We start from the raw sequence: 26,385 nt of genomic DNA on the forward strand, positions 1-26,385 counted from the left end.
TATTTCTATGACTTATATAACTTGACTATAAAAAATTTTCAAATGTTAAACTATAAAATCATGCATGGTGTGTTTGATTGTTCTTAAAAAATATATGCATATACGATATGCATAATTAGCGTGTTTAATTGTCATTTAAGTTAATTTTTTTATAATGACTTAAAATATATGGATAAATTATATCATCACAAGGTACTTCAATTTTTTAAAATTACAATAACCCCATATTTATAGTAAAAATAAATGAATGATAATAATTTAAGCCAAGATATTTGATGATAATATTTATTTATAATATATTGATTCTATTTTTCTATATGTATAAATATATGAAATAAATTCGATTAAATGCTCCACAATTCTCAAATATTAATTATTGCCAGTAGAGGATATGTTTGCAATTTATTCCCACAAATTAAATATCAAAATTATCTTATCACATAAAACATTGCCCTTGACTACCAAAAATTACAATTTATTTAAATCAATTTGCCAAATAAATAATGATTACTCAGCAAAATTTCAGAATTTAAATTATCATTACAGATCAAAAAAATTTGACACTCTCAGATCCTATTACAATAATTCTAAGTATTTGAAAAGATTATATCATTGGAATTATAAATTTTTTATCAATGAACCTCTACAAAGGTATTTATTATTTTTATCTAAATTAAATTTTAACATTTTTAAAAATATATTCAACAAGTACTAAATTTTTAAATATGAGTTGATTTTAAAATTATGTATAATATTATATGAAACAAACTTAATGAGTCAGGCAGTAAAATATTATGTTATTGAATAATGACTTGAGGCATATTTATTTTTTTTTATAATTTTCATAAAGCGAAAATATAAAAGTGTTTGATATTTGTTAAAAAATATTATTTTTTAAATTTTACTTGTGTTATGATGTCATTATACATATGATATATTATTTATTTAAGATGCCCTTATATTGACCTGTAAGTTATGGGCTTGGATTTTTCATTTATATTTATATCACAATCATTTCCATTTATTTGATATATTTCTATTTTTATATATAGATCATTTGTGCCAAAATTAGATAAATTCTTAGAAGTTAAAAATAACAGAATGGCTCCAATTCCGACTCCTGCAGAAATAGTCAAACATTACATTGATTCAAATAAGGTCATCATTTTTAGCAAGACCACTTGCCCGTATTGTTCAGGGGTAAATATATTTTGAAATTTATTTTTGTATCACTTACATAGATGTAGCTGGGAGATCCACAATTTACATATTTGTGCTTTTATCAATATCTTTTAAGCTCATAAAAGCACCACCCCCCCCCCAACCTTCACAAAAAAATCAATAAATTCATGGCTACCAGTTGTCCTCTTTTAGGATGTCTAAAATATATATTCATTTTGATTATTTTTAATTTGTCCTATTTTTTTGTATAAATTTTTTTTGCATATTATTAGGAAAATATTTTTACAAATTTCTAATAAGTTTTGCTTGATAATTTTTTCATTATGTTATATTTTTCATTGTATTCTCCTCATTATATATGAATTTGTTGAGCTTGACTATAACTTTTTTATCATTCAAAAAAAAAATTACCCTGTGTTCAACAATTTATTGAAATGCATCAAGTATTAAAATTTTTGTTGTGAAATATCCCAATTTAAAAATGGCTAGATTAAGATATTATTAACCAATATACTATTATGTAAGCCTTGAGATTTGGCAAATAGAGGTTCAAACCTTTCTGCGATCTATGAGAGAAATATCCAGATTTACGCAATATTATTTGGCTAAAATCTTAATCAGGCTATTTTTAAAAATCATCATCAGGTCATTTAACACTAATTGAAATCCTATTTTTCCAAAAAATTTACCAATTATCAGAATTTTTTTAAAAAATGATTTAAATAAAGAATATCTGTAGTTTTCCTATATGAAAAATAAATATTTGAGAAAGAAAATAACTCAGTCATTGAAATCAGAGACATTCATTGCCTTGATCCAGTCCAGGCCTGCCATAAAAAAAATTGTAGGCCCAGCATGTTATTATTATTTATACCAATATGAATAAAAAATTATTCAATTTGAAAATACGAATAATAATGGTGATTTTATTCAATTATATTTCTGTAAGTATACTCATGTTTATCTTATTTTTTTTGATGTAACATGTATTTATATTCATAATTTTCACCTTTGAAAATCTTTTGTACTTTATATTCATTATTCTCATTTCTTAATCTTTCAATTTATAAATATTTGGGCTTTTGATTTCATTTATTTAATTTAGTCTAGTTGTTAAACACTACAAATAATTAAAATATTTCTTAATTTTCACTACAAATAATGTTATTTCAATTTTTCACTTCATTTCAAAATCTAATAAATTTCAACAGTATAATCATAAAATTCAATATCAAATAATTCAAATTCCAATTTATAAATATTCCACTCATTTTACAAAATCACCGACTAAATAAAATTATTAATTTACAATAAAAACATATTATTAAAAGAATAATAATCTGATTGACATCTCTTGAAAATAAATAAACATTTTTATTTTTCTCTTTAATTCAACATTTGCAACAATAATGAGGAAGTTTGATTAAATAAATCTTGATATTTAAAAATTTTTAAGATATTTTTTCAAAATAGTGCGTTTTTTCACTTTTAGGAATTGTATCTAATTTTGTATTCTATAAAGCCAATGGTTTTAATTTTTAATATACTTTCTATTAGTATAACATCTATAATTTAACTATACCATAATATATGCCATTTAAGTATATTATAATGATCAATTATAGTTTATATTCAATTCAATTGCAATAAAAGTATATAAAATATTTTTATTTATAAAACTTATTTATATAATAAGTAATAACATTAATCTATTTACATAATAAGTAATATACAAATATATTATGAAATTTGAAATAAATATTTAAATAAATATTTAAAATTAATATATTGAAGATTTCTTTTTAGAAATACCAAAATTTCCAATTTATCAGAGGCCAGTCTGCTGTGATGGGGACCAATATCAGTTTACTAAAAACAGATTCTGAAGAGATTATTGCACACTTTTATAAGCAGAATGTTTATTAACTAATTATTACTATTAAAAAAATTAAACATAAAAATGGATTTCGATTTTATTTAAAATAAATTGTTTTTTAGACATAACTTTTTATTAAAATTTTGTAATATTTTATTATTGTTAAAACGCCATTTTTTATCGGATCGGATCGGAAAATTTTATAATATTTGCTGATAACCGATATTTTTTAAATGGGTGAAATATCGACCCGATCCGATATAAAATATCGGTACATCTCTAGCTAATTTTTTAAAATGTTATAATGTAATTTTTTTTATAAATTTTATTATTATTCTTTACCTTATGATGATAAATTATATCAATGACTCCGGCCCTAAGCTTGGCTCAGCCTGAATTTAAATATATTCAGGACTGGCCAGGTCTGATTTTTTTATATAAAATATCGGGACGGTCCTTAAAAATTTTTTTAAAAAAAATACCCGGGCCGGGAACGTATATTTTAAAACCAATCACTATTATTAGCTATAAAAATTAAATAAATGTATTTTAAAAAAATCGAAAAAAATATTTGGGCTCTACGAATGGTACCTCTGCAGGTCTCTCCTTAATATTAAAATAAAAAAACTTGGATTTTTTAAAAATTTTTTAACTAAATATAATTTTTTATTTTTCTGTACTCTAAAACCACATTAGTGATTTTTCACTGAACCCGAACTTTTTTTAAGAATTAGGGATCACAACCCTTGGTGAATGAAAATAAATTCTATTTATTTTAAATAAAATCTCCATAATAATTTATAATAAGTAACTTAATAGGTTTTGTAGTTACTTTTTAAAAATTATTTTAACAATCTTTTTTCACCAACAACTCCGATTTTTCATTTAAAATGACTTTTTTTTATATGTTCTTGAATAAAAGCTAGTAATACGGTTATAGGAAAAAAACATATATTCTTACTGGAATGAGCTAATCTTCTGGCATTAGTTTTTTTTAAGATAAGCTATTTATTTATATTTTTTTATAATTTAGGCAGATAAAGTATTTTATTACCTTTAATTTTGATTAATTTAAAAATATATATATATATAGGTTAAAGATTTTTTTCGCAAAGAAAAAATTCCATTCGAGGCCGTGGAACTGGATGTAGTAGGTAAGTTCTATTTTAATAATTTTTATCCTTTAATAAAATGATACCTTTATAAAATTACCAATTTATAAGAGATTGAGAGGGGGGGTGGGACATTTTGTTCACCCTATTCTTAAATAATAATAAAAAAATTATATTTATTCAATTAAAATCAATAAATCGATTATAAAATATTATAAATATAAAATAATTTTAAGATATTTTCTAAAAGGAATAAAAATTAGACATAATGCCAAATTTATTTGTTTGTAAGCATAGGTATCCAAATAACTATTCGAAATAGTTATTCTTATTCGAATGATTTAATATTTGTTAGACACGCCCAATATAAATAATTTGATAAATTAACAAAAACAAATAGATAAATAAACATTTTTATAGCAAATTTGAATATTATTGAAACGATTGCAGAATCATCATAAATTATTCATAAAATTTAATGATTTTTATTTTTTAACCTTGTTTTTTTTAACTTTCCTGTTTTATTGACTCAAATTATATTAGAATTATAGGCTAATTAATGTTACCCATTTTATGTTTTATAAGTGACTTATGTTGTGCGCCACCTAGGTTTGGCATGATTTAATCAAATTGATTTAGATCGCGGTTAAAATCAAAGATTTTTTGAATAAAAGTCACGATTTAATAGTTTCCCTATTTACTTGTGATTTTAATAAATATCAGTTTTTATTTTTAAATAAAATTAAAAAAATTTAGTTATATGTTATATGGCATATAAGTTGTAATTATATGCTAAATTTTATTATTAGAAATGATTTTATTTGAAGAGTTATTCCTGAAATACATTTTTTATTATAATAAAAATTCCTATAAAAAATTATTTAAATTAATATTGGTTAAATTTAAGAAGATATAAAGAATCTATAAATTTCGGTTCGCCCTTATTTGTATTCAATATTTTTAACTATGAAAATCAATTCTTGCAGTTTATATATAATCTTAAACATAATTCTAAATTTATGCAAACTAAGTTATTGTTGTTTTGTAATTATAATGTATTAAAATTTAGTACAAATGGTAAAATATTAAATATTGATAATTTACTTTTAGACAATCCAATAAGCTTTTACAAAATGGATGTTTTATTGTAAATAACCTTTCTCTGGGAGTTATTTTTTTCATATATTTGATTTTAAAATAATAACGTTGAAGCAACAAGTTTAGCCTCCTATAAGATTATAATTTTAGACAGTTTTAAACACAACATGAAAGAAGCAAACTTGAGGTATAATGTAGCTAAAATATATAATATTGGCTTGACATTAGAGATCTGCATGAACCATAATTATTTTTAAAAAATAGATTCGCCTAATTTTTTACCTAATTAATGATCAATTTTGAGAATCCCTCACCAAAAACACCATGGGTGTTTTTGACACTTGGGATGAATATTACATTTGCTAGGCCCCCATATTTATTTATTTATTTTCAAGAGTTCACCTGAACAAATTGCATAGGTTTTTCTATTAGTTCAAGCTAAAAAACCAGGGTACAAGACTAATACCATTGGATCCTTTTTTTAAAGAAAAGACGATATTGTGTATTTTTATTTATATTATTTTATGAATTGTAGATAATATATAAATAATTGAAATTTTTTTGTAAAGGATTACCATGATTATTATAATATTACATTTTATCATAAAAAATTTTTTTTCCATACCATTATATATTTTTTTGTTCTAAAAGATTTAATAAAATCAAGATTATGAGAATTATTAATTTAAGAATTTAAAAACATCAGACCAATTCTAAATTAAGAATATAAAAGCAAATAGTGTGCAGAGTGAGAATATATAGAATATATATATAAATATTTAAAAGAGTCCGTCCTCCTTAACACATACCATAGATTTTAAAATTAGCTTATACCACTTCTGCTAAACCCAGTCACAATTTAATACCTGGATTAACTTAATTTATATCTTTTATTTATATCATAGAAAATGTAAAACAAATTTAGTTGGATGATGGATGAAAAAATCACTAATATGTATAAAAAAAATAGGTTTATCGCCAATAACTTTTTTCGAATATAAACATTTGGATATTTTTCCCAAATATTTAATAGGGCTATAGAAGTTTTCGCAATAGAGGTTTTTTTATGATATCAATAAATAGATAAATGTTTGGATGAGGATAAGGACATATTTCCTTAAAACACGGAGAAGGCCTTCAATATTGTATTTCATTCTCTCCCCTTTAACATCAGATGTGCTCCATATTCCATATTTGAACTTGGTATTATGTTAATACACCTTAATTGAAAAAATTGGGTTTGGCGACTTCAATTATTATAGACGGCACATTACTTTCTAATGTAAACAGGATGACCAAAATAATACGAACGTATTATTTAATTAGATATACAGTTGGGTCAGACAATATTCCTGAATGCTTCTTACGATGCATTGACAGAAATGAAAGTAGCATCCCATTTACAGTAATTCTCAAAAAAAATCTTTTTGAGGTCTAAAAATACACCAATTTTAAAATATATGGTTGCACTTGATGGCGAAAAAATTAGGTTTAATGATAAGCAATAATTTTTCAATAAATAATGCATTCGAATATATGTATTCTTATTTGGTAATAGAATATAAGCATAGGGATGACCAAAAAAAAATTTATTGTATTAAATTGTTTAAATAATTTAGGGATGCATTAAAAGTGCCATCTATATATATTTTATGCCCAGGCGAGATAGAAGAGTATGAGTAGAAAAAAATCATATTATCACTACAAATTAAAAAAAAGGATCATTAGTCTTGGTGACTTTATGTTTATCAAATAATGCTACATTGCAAGATAAAGATGGCCGTGTTTATTGAATAACGCCACATAATTGTTTTTACCGACAAAAATGTGGATATGATTTTGGGATGTTGCATATCAAAGAAATCTAATTTCCTTTTGTAACTTTTTTGTATATTTTATATATACTTAAATATTTTTTCAGTTCATTTCTTGTAAGTTAAATTAGACAATACACTTCATCATAATATGATCATGTTGCTTAGTCATTGTAAAATGAGTACCTAATATATCCCTTCGTTTATAGTTTATGCCTAAGACATTTAAAATAAGATTTTCTAATGCAAAGATAGAAATATTTATTGGAATATACTTAATTATTATTAATTTTGAATAGGGTGCTTTTTTTTTAAATAAATAAGTAAATAGAATTTGATCCTATTTATTATTAGCTTTGTTAAAAAATAAAAGATGTAAATATATAAATATATAATATAACAAAGCTATTTATCAAGACCACAGACAATATTTTATATATTAATGAAAATGAAACTCTTTGGAATAAAATATAATTATTCATACTAATGATGGTAAAATATTTTTTTTAAATAAATCTGTCAAGACCACGACTATATTCTTAATAATGATGCAACATGCTATAATACATTATTTATATATCTATTTATTATTTTTAAACAAAACTATTAATGAAAAAAATCAGCATCTCGACTATATTTCAAATGCTGATACAACTAACCCATGTTACTATAATATATTATTTATATATTTACATTCATTATTTTTTAAACAAAGCTAATAATCAAGAAAATCAAATATTTTTTATATCAATTTATAAAATAACCAAATTAAAATAATTTAGTTGATTCCAATTATGCAATATAGAATTTTGTTGTTAATGTCTTGCATAACTTTAAAGGAAGGGATATTATTATGTACTTAATTTAAATAATGTTAAAAGTTATTATCAACTTTTTTACAATATATGAATCAGAGACCTGCAGAGGTACCATTTTAACGGCCCGGCCCTGATTATAAAAGTTCCGGCCCGACCCGGATATTTCATTCAAAAATTTTTACTGCCCGGCCCGGGTTTAAATATTATAGGTCCGGCCTGGCCCGAATATTTAAAATAAAAAATTTTTGGGGCCCGGCCCTACCTGAATTTTTTTAAAAAAAATTTTTTAGGCCTGGCTAGGAATTTTTTAAAATTACAAAAAATTCATCTATGTATTTTATCATATTTTTAGGCGAGTATTATCATTTAATAAGCAAGTATATTCGCTAATGTTGTTAAACGGCTTGTTTTGAACAGATTTTTAAAAACGGCTAACTCAATATGTTCGCCAGAAAAATATTGACTAAGCCTCGAAATTTCGATACTATATGTCTAGATCTTTGCTCCTTCTATGAGCAAAATTTTCAGACTTGCATAATATTTCTCTGGATAAAATACTGAGTTAGCCGTTTTTAAAAATCGGCTCAAAACGAGCCGTTTAACAACACTACACATTTTTTTTAAAATTCTAAACAAATATTTAGTATATTACAAATTGATACTATAAAAAATTTGTGTAAATAATATTTTGAGAATATACCATGTATTTATAAAAAAAATAAAAATGATATTTTAATTAATAAAAAATATAACATATATTATATATTATATAATAATGTATTTAATCCTTTGCGTATTTATTCCATGGCAGGAAAACTATAATTTTATTATGTAATTGATACTATGAGTGTTAGCTAGTGTTAACTTTCACCAATCATTATTATATATAATCATTATAATCATATTTAATTGACGAATATAATAATTCATGTTGTATAAATTTTTTAAAAAAATACGGCCCGGCCCGGGTATATTTTAAAATTTTAAAATACGGCCCGGCCTATAAATATTAAATATTTAAGTATACAAAAAACATACAAAAAGTTATGCGCAAAAGGAAATTAATTAGATTCCTTTGACATGTAACATCCTAAAACTTAACCTATATTTTTGTCGTTATCAATACGGCCATCGTTACCTTTCAGAAATGCTAACATAGCATTACTTGATGAACAAAATCACCAAGACTAATAATATTTTTTAAATTTATAATTATAATAATAAATTATTTATTTTCTCTACTTTGCTCTTTTACTCGCCTTTGTTGGACAGGCAAAATATTTCTATATAGTACTTTTAATGCCTCACCTAAATTATTCGAATAATCATGTACAATAAATATTTTTATATATAATACATTGTCCCTGCTTAGATATTAATACCAAATAAAAAAATATTTATATGAATGTTTTATTTATTTTTTTTTTTATTTTTTTTTTAATTATTGTTTTATTTTATTTAAAATCTGTATATATATTTATTAGATATAATTTGTGTAAAATAATACATAGCGTTAAAATACTAAATTAAAATAATATAATATAAAATAAAATAAAATAAATAAAATATTATATAAAAACCGAGGTGGGACTACAAGTTCCCAAAAAACATGTGTAGTTATATTTTAAAATTATGATTTGGAGGTTTTGTTTTAAGAAATAAGATTCTTTAGGTTCTGATGTAAGGGCTCTTATCTTATCCCCTATATTTTTTAAAAACTTTAAAGTTCCACTTGGCATATGTCCAAGGGAAGAGATGACAATCGGTGTAAAAATATAATTTGTGAATTTGGAATATTTCATTGTTTTTTTTTCTCGGCTATATCAACCGGATTAGAATTTAAATTTTTTGGGAAAGAAGATACGCATGTGAAGTCCCAAATTAAGGATTTCTCTAAAGACCAAGGCACGGAAGTTAAACCATCTGGTCTTAAGCCATCATCTAACGATAAATTTGTAGGCTCCAGGATGTTTGGTATTCGGGCCCTGGTAAGAGAACGGCTAATAGCTAAATTAATTGCTGCATGCCTTGCATGCCTGCCTTGACTATATATACAATTTAGACCATGTCTCCCTTTGGAGTCAACTAATGTTTTACATTTGATGCATGTATGTGGTTGAACAATGTTACATCCAAGTCGATGGCCTATGGCAACTCTTAATTGTTCATCTGATAAGAGGTTACCTAGGTTACGACTTGGTAATGCTTCCAACCATTCATAGCCACTAGTACAGTCAGCATTCTGTAATAGTTGAATATACTCCAAAGGGGGGTTTGATGAGATTATTTTAAAAAATTTTTTAATTAAAGGTTCGAATAGAGATTGGTGTGTTAAGATCGTGGGTAAGACAGCTTCAGGTGGAGCTAAAGATGTCCAGGCTGAGTTTAAAAGGTTATCTTTAGGAGAGATAAAAGAAGATATCATGGCGTTATTCATCAAACGCGATGCCAAAAATGAGGAAAGAGATAGAAGGTTTAAAGGATATAAATCTAAACCACCCATTTTCGAGGGTAATTGTGAGAAGCCCCAATTAAAATCTTCCAATTTAATATTTAAAATATTTTCTAATAAACTTCTAAAAAATTCATGAACACGATTAATAATTTCATTATTTAAAAAAAAGGAAGAAGATCTAAAAATATGTACTATCTTTGGTAAAAATAAATATTTTTTTAAAAGAAAAAAGCTCTGGTGTGAAGGAATTTCGTTTAAAATAGTTTCGAGTCCTGATAAGCCTTCGAAAAATTTTTCCACGAACACCTCACAGTTGGAAAAACTGCTTAAAGGTGAACCTAGAAGATTAATTTCACTTTTTTTGATGATTTTAAACCCTTGGACTTTGAGAGTATTTGAATTTAAAAAGCATATTTCCGATTTAGCTTTATTTAGAGTAAGGCCTATGTTTAGAGAATTTTTCTCTATATAATCTATCGCTGCAAGAATATTTTTAGAAGGTCCGCAAATGGTACCATCATCTAGATACCATATGTTTAAATCTAAATTAAAAGAGGATTTTAGACAATGAACTAGGTTATGTATACCTAAACTAAAGATCAGAGGGCCCAAAGGGTCTCCTTGTTGAATACCCTCGTCAGAAGGAATTGTATATTCCCAGAATTTGAGAGGGGTTCTACAGCCATAAGACTGTTCAATAAATCTTGCATAAAATGGGAATTTTTCATAAAAAATGTTTAAAAATGTTTTTCTGGATAAAGAATTAAAAGCATTTTTAAAATCAAGCTTACAGACTACGGCGTCTGGAGGAGGATCTTCGATATATATGCGAAGAGAGTGAGCGGCTATTTCGCATCCCCCTTTAGTACCAAAGCCTAGTTGATATGTTTGGAACATTTTTGAAGCATCAGGTTTGATGCGCTCAACGATTATCTTAGCTAATAGTCTCCTAAAAAAAGACCCTATTGCGATTGGCCGAACTCCACCATCAGGCTTAGTAAAAGCAATTAATCTTGCGCCAAAAAGGATTTGGTGAATTTGACTGGGTAAATCATTGTTCAATATATTTTCACTAAGTATTACCAATGAATTTACAAATGTATCTTTATGAGGATTTTTAGGGTTAATTAAAAATTGAAAATAAGAGGGGCGAAAACCGTCAATTCCCCCTGCAGAGTTTTTATTAAAAGATAAAATTGTTTTAATAAGTTCTTCTTTACCTATTTCGATTAAATTAAATTTTATAGGGATGGGAAGATCTTCAGGAAAAGCCTGAGGGTGCAATTCTTTTAGTAAAGTAAAAGTATGTTCATCAAATGGAGCCAATTTATCATTAGATGAGGCTAATTTAAGAGCTCCACATACGTCCCCTTGGTCTATTTTTTTTGATATAATCTTACATTTATGGGAAAAATTAGATGTTGCCCTTACATCAGGAACGTAATTTTCCATTTCTAAATCATAAAAATGGTCTATTTTATATTTTATACATTCATGTAAAATAGTTTTTTTATTTTTATCTGTAGGTTTAATTAAGACTTTAAAAGGAAAGGTTAAAAGATTCTCCCAAGCTTTAAGGGAATTTAAATTTGAATTAACTTCCATAATAAGTGTTGTTAAAAAATTAGAAATTAAAGACCTTGATTTAAGGGGTAGGTGGATTAAGGTTGGTGGCTTTTCCCACTTTAAAAAATTATCATAAAAATCAGGATAAGAATTTTGGATTACAATGGGGGTTGTTTCAATTTTGTTGTATAAAATTTCATTTGAAGGGGGTTTACCAGAGTTTATACATGGTTTAGACCTGGGCCCATGTTTATAAAAACAAATAGCTTGGGTCAAGGTTATATTTCTATGGCAGGCATTACAAATGCTTGACATACCCATTTTAGAAGAATAAAAAAAAGGAGAAGAGGGTAGGGGGTATGTATGAATGAGTGATTTTTCAAAAAAAAAAAAAATATATATAATAAAAGTTAAATTAAAATTAAAAATTTAAATTTTGTTGTATTAAGAATAATTGAGTAATGTTTAAATAGAAATTTATATTTAAAAAAAAAATATATAATACAAACTAACTTAAAATCTATATTTTTGGAAAAATATGTATTAAAATTTGAGGTTAAAGATTGTTGTGCAGGAATATCATTGGTTGAATCAAAGAAATCTTGGTGGTAAGTTGAGCAAGCCACATTAATGTTCTTATACTGTGATTGTTGTGCAGCAATATTGTTGAGCAAGTCACAATAATGTTATTGTACTAATGATTGTTGTGGAGCAATATATAAGGTGGCGTGTAAGGGTTAGGTTATTATGTTTAAGGTCAAAGGGATTGTCAGATATTGGGTAGGATTAAAATATTAAAATACCATGTCATTTAACAAGGTAGGAAGGAATTTTGGTTGAGATATGTTGATTGTTGTGTTAATATTTCAGGTCGGAATTTAAGAATCAAATTGTAAAATAGATAAATTTATGTATATAGGATTATGAATATTTAAAATGATGTTACAAAATTGTTTGTTATAAGTTTGAGGGTATGTGTAATGTGCAAGAAAACTATGAGAGGTATTGTTTGTAATTTTGATCCTGCACATCTAGGCAATGATGGGTTAAATAGACAGTAATTGGTTATTTTAAAAATATGTAGGTATGATAATAAATGAATGATTCATGTTGTTAATATAATTGTTTAGATTTCATATATAGCTATAGGAAGGATCCAAAAATTTACTAGATTATAATCTTGTAAACAGCTGATTGTGAATAAAGAGCTAAAAGCTTGATTATTGCTAGTTTGGGAGAGAAAGATCCAAGGACATTATTTCAGCATGGTATGAATATGATCAAGGACTTATAAAAAGCTGATTGTGAATACAGGACTAAACGGTGTAACTAAGTTATAAGTCTATGTCAAACTTTTCGTTAGCAATAATATATGAAGATATGAATCGAAATACACTGTTAATTTCAGAAAGTAATCAACTTTCAAAGTAGAGTTAAAATAAATTTAACAAAGATTGATATACGAGACCTTGACGATATTATTGATATGAGATAGAATAATGCAGAGATCCGAAAATTTAATCATCATAGTGCCTTAGTATTGTAAAAATTTATTATATAATTTTTCAAAATATTGGTGGCCATTTTTTTAAAAAAAAATTTGAAATATTAAAATTGGATAAAATATAACTACACATGTTTTATTTATTGAAATATTATTATTTATCATTAGGCCTAATTTTTCCGGGACCAAGGGCAACCATAAACTTTAAGATTGGCATATTTTTAGGCCTCATTTTCAGAGAATAATTGTATAGGGCCACTTCTATTTCTGTCATTGCATCGTAAATTCAGGAATTTTACCTGACCCAACTGCGCAGACGAAATCCCGATGATTAAAAATAAATGTTCGTATTATAATTGCCATTCTATTTTTATTAATTAACCTCTATTTATGATTTTGTTTAAATTTATTTTGAAAATATTTGGAGTAACAGTATTCATAAGTTAGTTTAAATATGAAACTTCAAGCACCTTTGATGTTAGAGGGATGTGTACGAATATCCATGTTGAGAGTTTTTTCTATGCTTTAAGGGGATAGGTTCCTTATCCTTACCTCAACATTTATATATGTCATTAGAAAAAAAAGTTATAGACGATTAACTTATTTATTTAATACTACTTATATGGATTGTGTTTGCCAATTTTGCAATAAAATGTTTTAAAAAAATGGTGTACTGATTAGAATATCTGAAAAATATTTGTTTTTTTTTAAAAAAAAATTGAAATTATTCGATTCGAAATTTATATTTTATTATTCGATTTAATTTTCTGGAGGCCTATTTCAAAAATTGCTTTTCGAATAAAATTTTAATGATAATTATAAAATAAAAAAATTTTTTTTTTTTGACAGATAATATATATAATAATATATCACCAACTAGTGTTGTTAAACAGCTTGTTTTGAGCCGATTTTTAAAAACGGCTAACTCAATATCCCAGAAAAATATAGCCGAAGCCTCGAGATTTCGCTAATAGATGTCTAAACCTTTGTACCATCTATGTGCGAAATAATTAAGCTTGCCTAATATTTTTCTGGATAAAATATTGAGTTGGCCCTTTTTGAAAATGGACTCAAAACAAGCCGTTTAACAACATCACACCCTTTTAATTTCGTATAATTTTCGAATAACAAGAATAAATAAACAATATTGAGCCTATTAATCATGGTGTCAATATATACTTATAATTAGTGTTTGCAACGGTCCGGTCCGGTCTTTTTTTCTAAAATGGGACCGGACCGATGGACCGTTAAGTCAAATGAGACCGGACCGTGGGACCGTCGGTCAGGTCCGGTCCAGGCGGTCCGGTCCCACCTAAAAAATTTTTTTTATAAAGCTACAAAAGTTTTATTCTGCATTTAAATTTATTAAAAATGAATAGTTAAATTACCCTATTAATATTTCAATTATATCATCAATTCATTTTTATTATATTATACACAAATGCCTAATCAAAGAAGAATATAAAAAGTAAACTATGAATATTGAATTTAATGAAACGGAAGAATATAAAAAGTAAACGATGAATTAGATATTATATAGTGTTAGGCATTAAATAATCATATTTTATATGTTCATGTACTTACACATTAACTATAAAGCAATTTATAGTAAACTTTTATATTCTTTAATCGGTCTTCGGTCGGACCGGACCGGACCGTGTTGTTGGACGGGACCGTCCCATAGGACCGAAAAGTCTAATAAGACCGGACCGTCGGTCGGACCGGACCGTTGCAAACACTACTTATAATGTTAAACGATGTGACCAATTCCCAATGATTATCATTATCCAACTTAATTTTTTTTAGCATACATTTTAGCTATAAACGAATTTATAAAAAATTTTTTATTTACTATTATATATATGATAAGAAAGGAAGAAAGAAAGAAGAGGCTTTTGATTTTTTCTTTTTATTATTATTTTATTTAAATTTTAAATTTCAAAAAAAAATTAATTATATATATTATTAATAAATCATATTTTTGCTTTTTTTTCGAGAAATTCTATATTGTGATAATTATGCATAATTTTTGGCATCGGGGTGGTATCAGTTTTTATTATCGGTATCGAGAAAAATAAGCTGTATCGATACATCTCTATTATTCACTAAACATTTAGGCATTATAATAATTTTACCTTGTTTTTGAAAAAGAAAACGGCGACAAACTTCAACAAGCCCTGTTGGACATGACTGGCCAAAGGACGGTCCCAAACATTTTTGTTAACGCTGTTCATGTAGGCGGTTCCGACAAACTTTTCAAACTCGCCGAGAAAGGTAAGTTGAGGGAGCTCATGGATAAGGGAGAAAAGGCTGTGGAAATCAAGGAACCTCTTAGTAAAGACGATGGAATCACGGGAAATGAAATTCAAAGCCAAAACAACAAAGGTAGGGAAGTAGGAGATGATGGGAAAAAATACGATTACGATTTGATTGTTCTCGGGGGAGGATCCGGTGGTCAAGCCGCCTCCAAAGTATATATATAAAATAATATATATAGCTGAGCCGACATTGAAATGATATGGTTATAAATGTGCATATCTCGAGATTGCCACAAGATAAGCAGTAAATTTTTAATGCATAACATCTTGGAATATTAATTATACTTTAAAATATTATATCAAATAAAAATATATTGAGGAATAGTTAGCATCGGCAAATGAAATGAGCCTATGTCGTGGATCGGGTTTTAACAATTTTATGCCGATCCGATCAAGAACAAATTCTTGATCGGCCAATTCTGACGCCTCCTTATAATAATTTTGTTTTATAACAAGTTTTAATGTTATATCGATATTCCAAGATGGATACAAGAATTAGATGATGCCAATTCTAAGATATGTACATTTATAACGAGGTCATTTTAATATCGACAAAAATATCGGCATAGCCCAAATAATATACATACATCATGATATTTGAGAGCAAAAGCCAAACGAGATTTGAAGAACAATTCTTCCACCCTAAAAGATTAATTAAGATTATTTTATTCTTTTTTTTATACAGGAAGCTGCTAAATTTGGTAAAAAAGTTGCAGTTTTTGATTACATTGTTCCAACACCGATTGGAACCACATGGGGTAATTGACTCATTAATAAATTTTTTTTAAAAAATGATAATTGAATTGTTATCCTTACATAGCCTGGTATGGTAAGGGGCCACATAAAATTTGGCAAAAATATTATTAAACTTATAGTTTTATCTTGAAATTTCAATATGATTTTTATAAAAGATTTAAAGACCTTTTTTTAAGGAGGTTAGTAAACTATAAACGAACGTGATCATATATAGGGTTTGATTAGTAAATCATAAACGAACGTAATTCATTTTAGGGATTTTAAGGAAAATTAACAATTAAATTATTTTTCCTAGGTAAATATAAGAATATTTTATTTGAAACCTAGCTCACGTTAAATATTTACACCTAACACCCAGTTTAGGCAGGGGAGATCAATCAATATTAAGATATTTATTTAATTCTAGTCATATAAAACCAGAGATACTCAAAAATGATAAACTAAATTTTTTTTAACTCAGTAAAAAAAGGAAAGAAGGTGCTGTTAATCTTTATTTGTAATTTTCTTTTTTTTTCTCAATTTAATTTTACGAATTATTTAATTATATATGATAAATAAATATGATTATGTTGATTTACGAAATACCTTTGGTTTTTTTGTAATTAATTTGCTACATTATTAATTAAAGGTGGCATAAACCATATCAGGCCTTAAAAATATATTAAAATATGTTTAAAAAACATAAAATTCTAATAATTTAATCATTTTAATTTACATAATCAATCTTTTTTTAAAATTATTATTACTATTTTGCCATAAATTTTATAATCTTCTAATTATTTGAATTAAATCATATTTATGCTTAAAAATGCTATGACCTGATTATATTCTAACTCTATTTACATTCATTTTTTCCCCCTTAAAAATATTTTATATTTTATGGTAAAAGGCTTAGGGGGAACTTGCGTCAATGTTGGTTGTATCCCAAAAAAGCTCATGCATTACGCTGCGCTACTCAATGAAACAGCCTCCGATTCCATTAAATACGGTTGGGAATATCCCAATAATCATTCTGATACAATAGAGAAACAGGAGAATTCTACTAACGATAAACCAGGAAAAGACAAAGAAAGTGCTAATGAAAATCAGGATAAGGTTTTTTTAAATATTATTTTAAATTTTTTTTGCCCAGACTTACTAACAAGCCTAGATCGAATTTATAAAAAATTTTGGTCCGTTTTGGCTTTCTAAAAATTGGTTTTAAGACTCTAGTCGGTCGCAGGTCAATATATGCATACTGAACTATCTTTTAATAACGCCTGCTTTCCTTGCCACGTCACTGGCTTGAGAGCTGGCATTTTTTTAGCTTTTGTTGTATATCATGTTATTATTCATATGGCATTCATTTTGGATTTAAAGCCCTAAACTATTAAACGATTTAAGATTATATAATGTAAGATTTCCGACAATTCTAGGAAGGAAATATCTATATGTATGTATTTGCTTTTGAATGAAGAGGACAGTGAATTTTTTTTATCGTCTCTATTCTTCAATGCTTATTTAATGGGAAAACAAATATTAAATTTCTTGTAGGATGATAAATATGGTAAACAAAACGATGATCAAGTAAAGGAAAAGACCGACAAAAAACAGAAAATGGAAACTGTCGATAAAAAAGGTGTTCCCGTTACTTTTAAAAATCCTGACAGAACTCATAATTGGAATACCTTGGTTAAAGGTTGATAGAATTGAATCAAAATTTTATTATGTAATAATAAGAAAATCAAAAAGTAATGATATGAAAGAAAGAGAGAAAATAAAGAATAATACAATTTAGTTATACTAGCTTAAATGTTATTATTTTAATGTATAATATCTCATAAAGGGGTGCAAGATTACATACATGGGTTAAATTTCAAGTACAAAACTACTCTGAGGGAAAAGGGGGTTAAATATTACAACGCTTACGCTCGCTTTACTGACCCTCACACTATTGAAGTTGATTATATTTCATTTTTTTCATTATAAAATTTGTTTAGTATATTTTTTAAATTTCTCAGTTTTAAAAAACTACACTTACCTGAAGCTCCGGGAATCAAAATTGTTGGTAAAACTTTTAAAACAATTGAAATATTAGGAAATCCTTTCTCTATATTACTATGAATAGAGCCTAAAATTTGTCTGGGAGTTTTGATGGTATGGATAATATATTAATTAAAATCTTCAGTTCGATCATTAGATCTAATTCATTAATGTTATTCTCGAATAAATCTTCACTTGTAAACAAAATATTTTATTTAATGAATAAATTTCTAATCAGCATCAGATGCGCTTGACAAAAAAAATATATCTAACAGGAAGCCAATATGGTCAGTAAAGGTAATTAAACTGTTGAAAGCGTTCGTGTAATGAAATAGTTTGATCGAGCGACACATTGAAAATATTATGTTTAAGTTCATCCTCAACTTCAGAGGAAAACTACCTTCAATCTTTTTTCCATCGAATTAACGATCTTGCTGGTTAGCACTTTTTCCCCACACTCATCAGCAAGCTCTTTGTGTGATTAAGGCATTATTAAAACTATTCTTATCGATCCAAAAATTCGTAAATTTTTTCTATAAGCGTAACTCATCATTTAAGTCGTTGCTGTCACTTTGCATAATCTTGCTCAAGATTCACATATGCCAAAATCATAACAAATAACCAAAAACGCAAAAATATTTTATTATTTTGACAAAGAAACCCTCATTTTTTGGTCTTTTGTTGTTTTCAAACCATTCACTAATGTGTCATAGATATTACCAACCTGATATCGGAATCGCTTTTGTTATTTCTAATTTAAAGTGAAATTAATTTGATGGTTTTTTAATATAAGGGGTAAACAGGTTGAAACCCTATAATAATCTGGACAATTGAGTAACCTACCTAATATAAATATTATTTAGACATTTTATCGCCGTAAGATTCTTTCATATAATTTTTAATTATAATTAAGGCTAAAGATAAACAAGGTAAAATCACAAAAGTAACAGGAAAACATTTTATTGTTGTGACTGGCGTCAGGCCTCAGTATCCTGATATTCCTGGTGCCAAAGAATATTGTATTACTAGGTTAGTTGTTTTTTTTACAACAAAAAATATTTTTAATATGCAACATGAAATTCTTCATTATTTTAAATGAGGTAAAATATTTATCATTAGGATGTAAATATTGTTCCAATATTAATAGATATTTCTCGGTTCAAAATGTGCTATGAATTATTTATTTATTTTTTTCAAAATTGTATGTCAATTGATAAAATTTTGTTTGGATAGAATAGTAAGTTTTCCATTAGATTAGATACGATTATATCAAAATTAATTGAAATTTAATAAAAAAGGCTACAAACTAATAGTTAGAGAATTAGTAAAAATGATATGAGATACGTTTTTTATTCGAATTTTACAAAATATGCACGAAAAATGTGTGTTAATCGACAATAGAACATTTTCATTTATAATAAAATCTCATTTATAACTAATAATTAAATACTTTATAAATTTAAATATTAAATAAATTTTTTTAAAATTCCATATTCAAAAATGTTTTTATTGTTTAGCGACGATATATTCAGCCTACCCTACCCTCCTGGCAAAACACTTTGTATAGGTGCTTCCTACGTTTCACTAGAATGCGCCGGGTTTCTCCAAGGAATAGGTTTTCAAACGACTGTTATGGTCCGTTCTATCTTACTTAGGGGGTTCGATCAACAGATGGCCGAGTTAATAGGAAAATACATGAGCATCCACGGAATCACTTTTATAAGGCCAGCCGTGCCAGTCAAGATTGAAAAAGTGATTTATTCTTTTAATGAACATTTAAAAAAAAAATTTATATTTTAGCTTTCATCTTTTCGGGTGGTAAGCTCCTTCAGTATTTCTTTCCATTTTATATTGTTCATACAATCTGTATTATTTAATTTATATTTTACTATATTGACTTACTTTATGGGCACATTAAAGTTTTGGCCTGCCTCTCTTCAGCTTATCCATTATTTCTAACTTTTAATTTTGTTTCCGATTTAGTTTTGGGGCCTTCTCATAGTATGTTCATACCATCTTAATCTGTTCACAATTATTTTTGTTTTTCTGGGTACTCATTTAAACTTGCTAGTATCTTTATATTTCATATATAGTCCAAAATTGTTTAGCAAAAATATCTGCTTCATTTAAAAATTCCTTTTTATTAATATATGGAAATTCTATTGATAACCCATGCGCATTATTCAGTTATTAATTTTGCATGAATTGATTGAAAAGCTAACCAAATATACATGTTTCAAATATTATTTAAAATGTTAATAATTTTGAATATAAGGTGAATAATTCAAAATTATGTTTAGAAAGTTATTATAATATTTGTATTTTCTACTTTGAAGGGATCTTTTTTGTCCGACTAGAATAGAAATATGTTAATTAATATGATATATATTTCTTTGGCATATCCAGGTTAACGGGAAAAGCTATAAAACGTTTATTGTTGCTTATTACATAAATTGATTTTATTTAATTACCGATCTGTTGGTAAAATTAATAAAGTTATACCATGATTTTATGTTATAAATAAATACTAAAAAAAAAGATTGAAGAAATAATAATGCATCATTTAATTTCATTTTTTAAAATATCGCTGAAAGATCCAGGATGGCAAGCCAGGTATATACCGCGTATATTACAAAGTTAAAGACAAGGACGGAAACGAGACGGAACAAAACGAAGATTTTAATACGGTAAGTAATAGCAATATTTTATAATTCTTCGTTTTGTCTGATTATTATAGAGTTCTATACTAATTCCACCTTTGGTCTAAATTTAGTTATGGTTATAATCAAAGATACCTGTGCGAGATTTTCAAACGACACCTTCTATTAAAGGATTAATAACAAATTATGTTTTTTAAAATAATAAAATAAAGTTCAATAACTGTTATACACGAGTTATATCACGTTTTCTTTAGAATTCATTAAAGTGTAGTTAGAACCTTACAAAAATAAATCTATTTTTATGGAATATCTTAATTTTATATTAGACTTAAAGTTTAAAATATTTTAATGGCATTTCTTACTTTCCAAAAAAAGATCATACTAGCAATAGGACGTATAGCCAAATCGAAAGACGTAGGTTTAGATACGGCCGCTGGTATAAAATTACACCCAGAGTCCCACAAAGTAATAACAGATGAACGAGATAGATCAAACATATTCCATATATATGCTCTAGGGGATAACGCCCAAGGCCGGCCCGAACTAACCCCGGTGGCTGTCGAAGCTGGTATAATAAAAATTTTTTATGTGTTTGAGATTAATATATATTTTATTTTTTCCCTTATCTTCTACTTTTTAAAATAAACTATATATTTTAATAAATTTATATATTTTGATTGATGAAATATTTAAATTTATCATATTTGTTAAATCTTCGTTCAAAATAGTGTTGTTAATTAACTGTTTTTAGTCAAGATTCAATTGTATATTTATTTTGAGAAGTCGAGTTGGGCTTGTACAATCTCCAAATGTTTACTTAGATATCTCTAAAATCAATTTTTTTTTTGACCCATGCCTGCAATCAGTGAGTGAGCATTTTTTTAGCTCTAGACTTGTGACCTGTTTCTGCCCCTCCCTGAATTATAAAAGTTTAACTGAAAATATTACATTATTTAATTTAATGATATGCATTAAATTTAAATATTCAATAACTTTGATAATTAATTTAATGATGTATATCTATATTCTATTTATCACAAAATATTATATGGAAATGATTAGTACATATTTTCCGCCTGATTTTTTAAAATTTTTATAAGGAATGACATATAAAATTAATAATTTTAGGCCACGATTTGGGCCTATATTTTATTGATGTATGATTGGTTGGCCCAACAAGGCTATGCTGGTCTCGGAATGACTAATAAACACTAATTCACGCCATGCAGGATTAAAAAAAATATCAACATTTTATTTGTGAGAATTTTAATGATTGATTTTAAGATTAATTTCTTCTTATTCTTCTATTAATGATTTACTTTAATATCTTTCATTTTCCACGATCCTAAGTAGAGGTCAGCGCAGCCCACTGCAGGCAGGGCCGAGAAAAAAATTTCGGACTGGGCCGGATAAATTTTTCAAAATATTTTTACAAGCCAGGCCGAAGATATAAAAATGATAAGGCTGATAGGCAAATTTATGTCGTTTCCTTTATAAAAAATTATAACGGGTTGGGTTGGACAATTTGTGCAAAATATATTTTACAGGTCATTCTGGGTAATAATTATGGGCTGCTAGGTCGAAAAACCTGATAGAAAATTCCACGGGCTGGTTTGGATCAGGTTTCGCCAACTAATCTTAAAGATTTCCATTATTAAGATGAATTTATTTTAATGCATTAAGTTATAATATTAACAGGTGACGAAAATATGATATATACTCCTTTAAGCGCTTTTAATAGAAAAATATGCTCAGATAAAAAACTTTTATATTATTATTAAAATTACGTTATACATATTCGAATTCTTGCTTAAAACTCTCACTCGAAATAATTGAATATGATAACAAATCAATTAAACTTACAATCTTAATAAAATATTCAAAAACAACTAACAAGGTATTTTATTGGTTCGAAGACTTTATGGAATTACACCGGAGGATAAAGAAACTTTGTGCGATTATGACAACGTTCCTACTACTGTTTTTACGCCCTTAGAATACGGAGCCTGTGGCTTAAGTGAAGAAAAGGCTATAGATAAATTCGGAGAGGATGGAATCGAGGTTTAATAAATAAAGAAGGAAATTTGAACAAATAATCACTTTATGGTGTTGGGATCAATTTTTATTTCCTCACGTAGGTTTTAATTTGCAAATTATCTTGTTTAATTTGTTTTTGAGACATAAGAAGTAATATCAAAATTGCTAGATAAACTTAGATATACGATATTTTTTTACAAATTGTACTCTGCCTCTGTTAATTTTCTTTGGAGATATCATATCTCATTAATTTATTTTACAGGTGTATCACACATCTTTTAAACCTTTGGAATGGACTATACCAGGGAGGGAAGATAACGCTTGTTATGGCAAACTCATCGTTAATAAAGCCGAAAAGGTAAATGTTACATTTAATTAACAAATTAAAGATAATATATATTAAATAATACCCTGTATCTAAATGTACAAGTTCGGCGAATAAATTTCTGGCCAGATAGGCAGAAAGAAAATATTTAGACCGATTGGCCTAAAACTTTCTATTGTACATTTCACTAATATAAATTATAATAATTTGAATTATTTTAATAGATATTTTTTATTATCGGGGAAAAACTGGATATCTTGATAAATTTTATGACTTTAATATTAATTTTTTTTTATAATTCAATTCATTAATCTGAAAGGAAAGGGTGGTTGGGTTCCACTTTTTAGGGCCTAACGCAGGAGAGGTAACACAAGGCTACGCAGTTGCAATGAAGGTGGGTGCTACTAAGGCCGATTTTGATCGCACCATTGGCATACATCCTACCAATTCTGAAGTTTTTTATTTATTCTCAATAAAAAAATATTACTTAATTGAGATTTTATTATTTATTTTATAAATATAATTATTTAATAGTAAAAAAACAATTTTTCAATTCAACAGCATATGTTTATTATCTGAAAATGCTTATGATGTAATAAAATTTTAATTTATCTAATTAAAGTTTATTTTTGGATCATTTACGATATTTTACATCATTTTAAAAAATATTAATTTTCTAAATTTGCCTTAAGTTAGAAAATTTTAAACATTATAATTACTATAAATGTCCACTAATTCTGATTTCATACATTTTTCTAAAAATTAATTTTGATTTAGATATATACGAGCCTGACAGTCAAGAAGAGCTCAGGTCAAGCAGTGGAACAGGCAGGCTGCTGAGGTTAAAGTTGCCCCCTCACCGTCACTAACATAAATAAATTATACTAATTTATTGGGGTGCTATTTCTTTTGTTGATTATTTTATATGTATAAATAAATATATTTTGACAACTCCTTAATTTTTTTAATACTCAAAAACCTTTATAAATATCTAAAAATCTCATTATTTTTCTTTTATTCAACCTTTTTTAAAAAGAAATTGTTTTATTATTATTTTGTTTAAAAAGCACCTCATATTTAATTAAGTTAGTATAATTATTTAAGGTGAGAGGGGATTTAGAGATCTCAAGAGTTTATTTTTTCTTTTCTTTAATTATTAAGGAAAGGAATAATTATATGAAGGTATTCGCCTTAAAAAAAATATAGGCTTTTACTGGATTAACATTAAATCTTGAAGACTTCTCATTTTTTTCTTCTAATTTTTTAATTTTCTCAACGTAATTTAGTTAAAAAAATCATTAGTATATTCAAATCCTAGATAACTCTTATATTACAATTTTTTTGTAGATTTGCTCATATAAATTTTTATTATACACCAATACACATTATATATAGCTTATTTAAAAATTACATTATAAACAAACAGCATATTATTGAACACTATTATTTTATGAATAAAATTGAGAATATATCGAATTAAATGCATATTGTATTAACGTCTGCGCAATAAAATTAAATTCGTGATTACTTACACATCGTTAGTTGTTCCTAGGTTTAGCTGGTTAGATTTGATCAATAAAAGAAGATCAAATATTTCTTTCTCCGTCTGTCCCATCCTTTTTATCCTACTATATTTTAATAAATATAAATTTATATAAGAGTTTTTTCCAAACCTTTTTGTCCTAATATATTTTTAATGAATATAAAATATTTATGTTATTTTTTATTGATAATATTTTTCAAAGCACGGAAATGGGCCGAGAAATGGTATGATTTTTAAAAATCCTGACGGGGCTTAAAAATTAAATTTATTTTTAAATTTCATCAATTTTAATTATCTGGTAAATCAAAATAAAGGAGCGTTTGATATTTATTTACTGCTTATATTTTCGATTTCCCACTTAAAACAACTTGCAAAATATAGCCCAAATTATTCAAAATAACGAAATTTTAAAATTAGATCAGGCCAAAAACCTAAAATAAGAAAATTTTATATCTGGGCCAAGCATGAAAATAATTATTTTTCAAATTCGGGCCATCTAAGCCTAAAGTTTTGACCTGTTTGTGAACAAGTGGTCTATTTTTTGGAATTTTATTTGAAATTTTTTATAATCTTTAGGGCATTTTATCTCTTACAGGACACACGTTCACCCAGGATGGATTGAATATAAAGTAACATATATAAACTCTGTCAAAATTAAATACAAAAAATATATAAACTATTTAAAACATAATTATTCTTTTCACTATAAAATCATTTTTTTATGTAAAAATTTTACTGCCACATTTATTTAGGAATATGTATTGTTGTCTCCTGGATTATCAAATTATAAGACTCGAGAAAAAACACAATCACAAGGTAAAAGAGTTTTATTAAATGCAAAGTTGCAATGCATTGTCAAAGTTAGGCATAAAAAATATTTTTTTAAACAGCATTAGGCATCAAAAATAAATCAAACCAGGATATATCCTTAGTGCTCTAGTAGGGGTTTGGGAAAATGCTCAGAATAAAATATTTTCAGATATTTTTGGTATTCAAGCAATATTTTGATCAAATTTTGCTCAAAATTCCAAATTTTTTTTTTGTGAAAAATCTTTTAATTTTTAGATATAAAATAATAACAGTTGTAAATAAATCAAACAATAGTGATTATAGTTAGGGCTGGCATAATTTAATCAAATTGATTTAAATCTCTAGGTTATATTATGAATTGTTTTCAAATAAAAAAAATATTTTGTTTTACAAAACTTTGCAAGTAAGTTTTAATTAATTGCCAAATTTTATTATTAAAAATGATATAAATGTGCTAAAAATCCAGAAATCATTTCTTTGGCATATATG

At 26.3% G+C, this 26,385-nt stretch overlaps 1 protein-coding gene across 2 annotated transcripts; it reads left to right on the plus strand.

Annotated features, from left to right (window-relative positions):
- Positions 1-276: 276 nt before the first annotated feature.
- On the plus strand, positions 277-24,935 carry LOC135923721 (thioredoxin reductase 1, cytoplasmic-like). Of its 2 annotated transcripts, none has more exons than XM_065458629.1 (16): positions 277-651; positions 1,053-1,200; positions 4,152-4,212; positions 15,577-15,896; positions 16,429-16,501; positions 17,389-17,594; positions 18,033-18,177; positions 18,325-18,437; positions 19,435-19,550; positions 20,039-20,273; positions 21,116-21,208; positions 21,557-21,749; positions 23,079-23,242; positions 23,481-23,576; positions 23,863-23,997; positions 24,321-24,935. In XM_065458629.1, exons 1-16 carry the CDS (start codon positions 392-394, stop codon positions 24,381-24,383), a joined length of 2,421 nt encoding a protein of 806 aa, XP_065314701.1. In that variant the 5' UTR covers positions 277-391; the 3' UTR covers positions 24,384-24,935. The 2 variants fall into 2 exon arrangements, with proteins under 2 accessions (XP_065314701.1, XP_065314703.1); XM_065458631.1 differs by lacking the exon at positions 277-651 and adding an exon at positions 873-968 and having other exon boundaries at positions 24,321-24,930.
- Positions 24,936-26,385: the final 1,450 nt, after the last annotated feature.

This window comes from Gordionus sp. m RMFG-2023, chromosome 2 (genome assembly GCF_954871325.1).
Source record: "Gordionus sp. m RMFG-2023 chromosome 2, tfGorSpeb1-WG-v2, whole genome shotgun sequence".
NCBI classification, from domain to species: domain Eukaryota; kingdom Metazoa; phylum Nematomorpha; class Gordioida; order Chordodea; family Parachordodidae; genus Gordionus; species Gordionus sp. m RMFG-2023.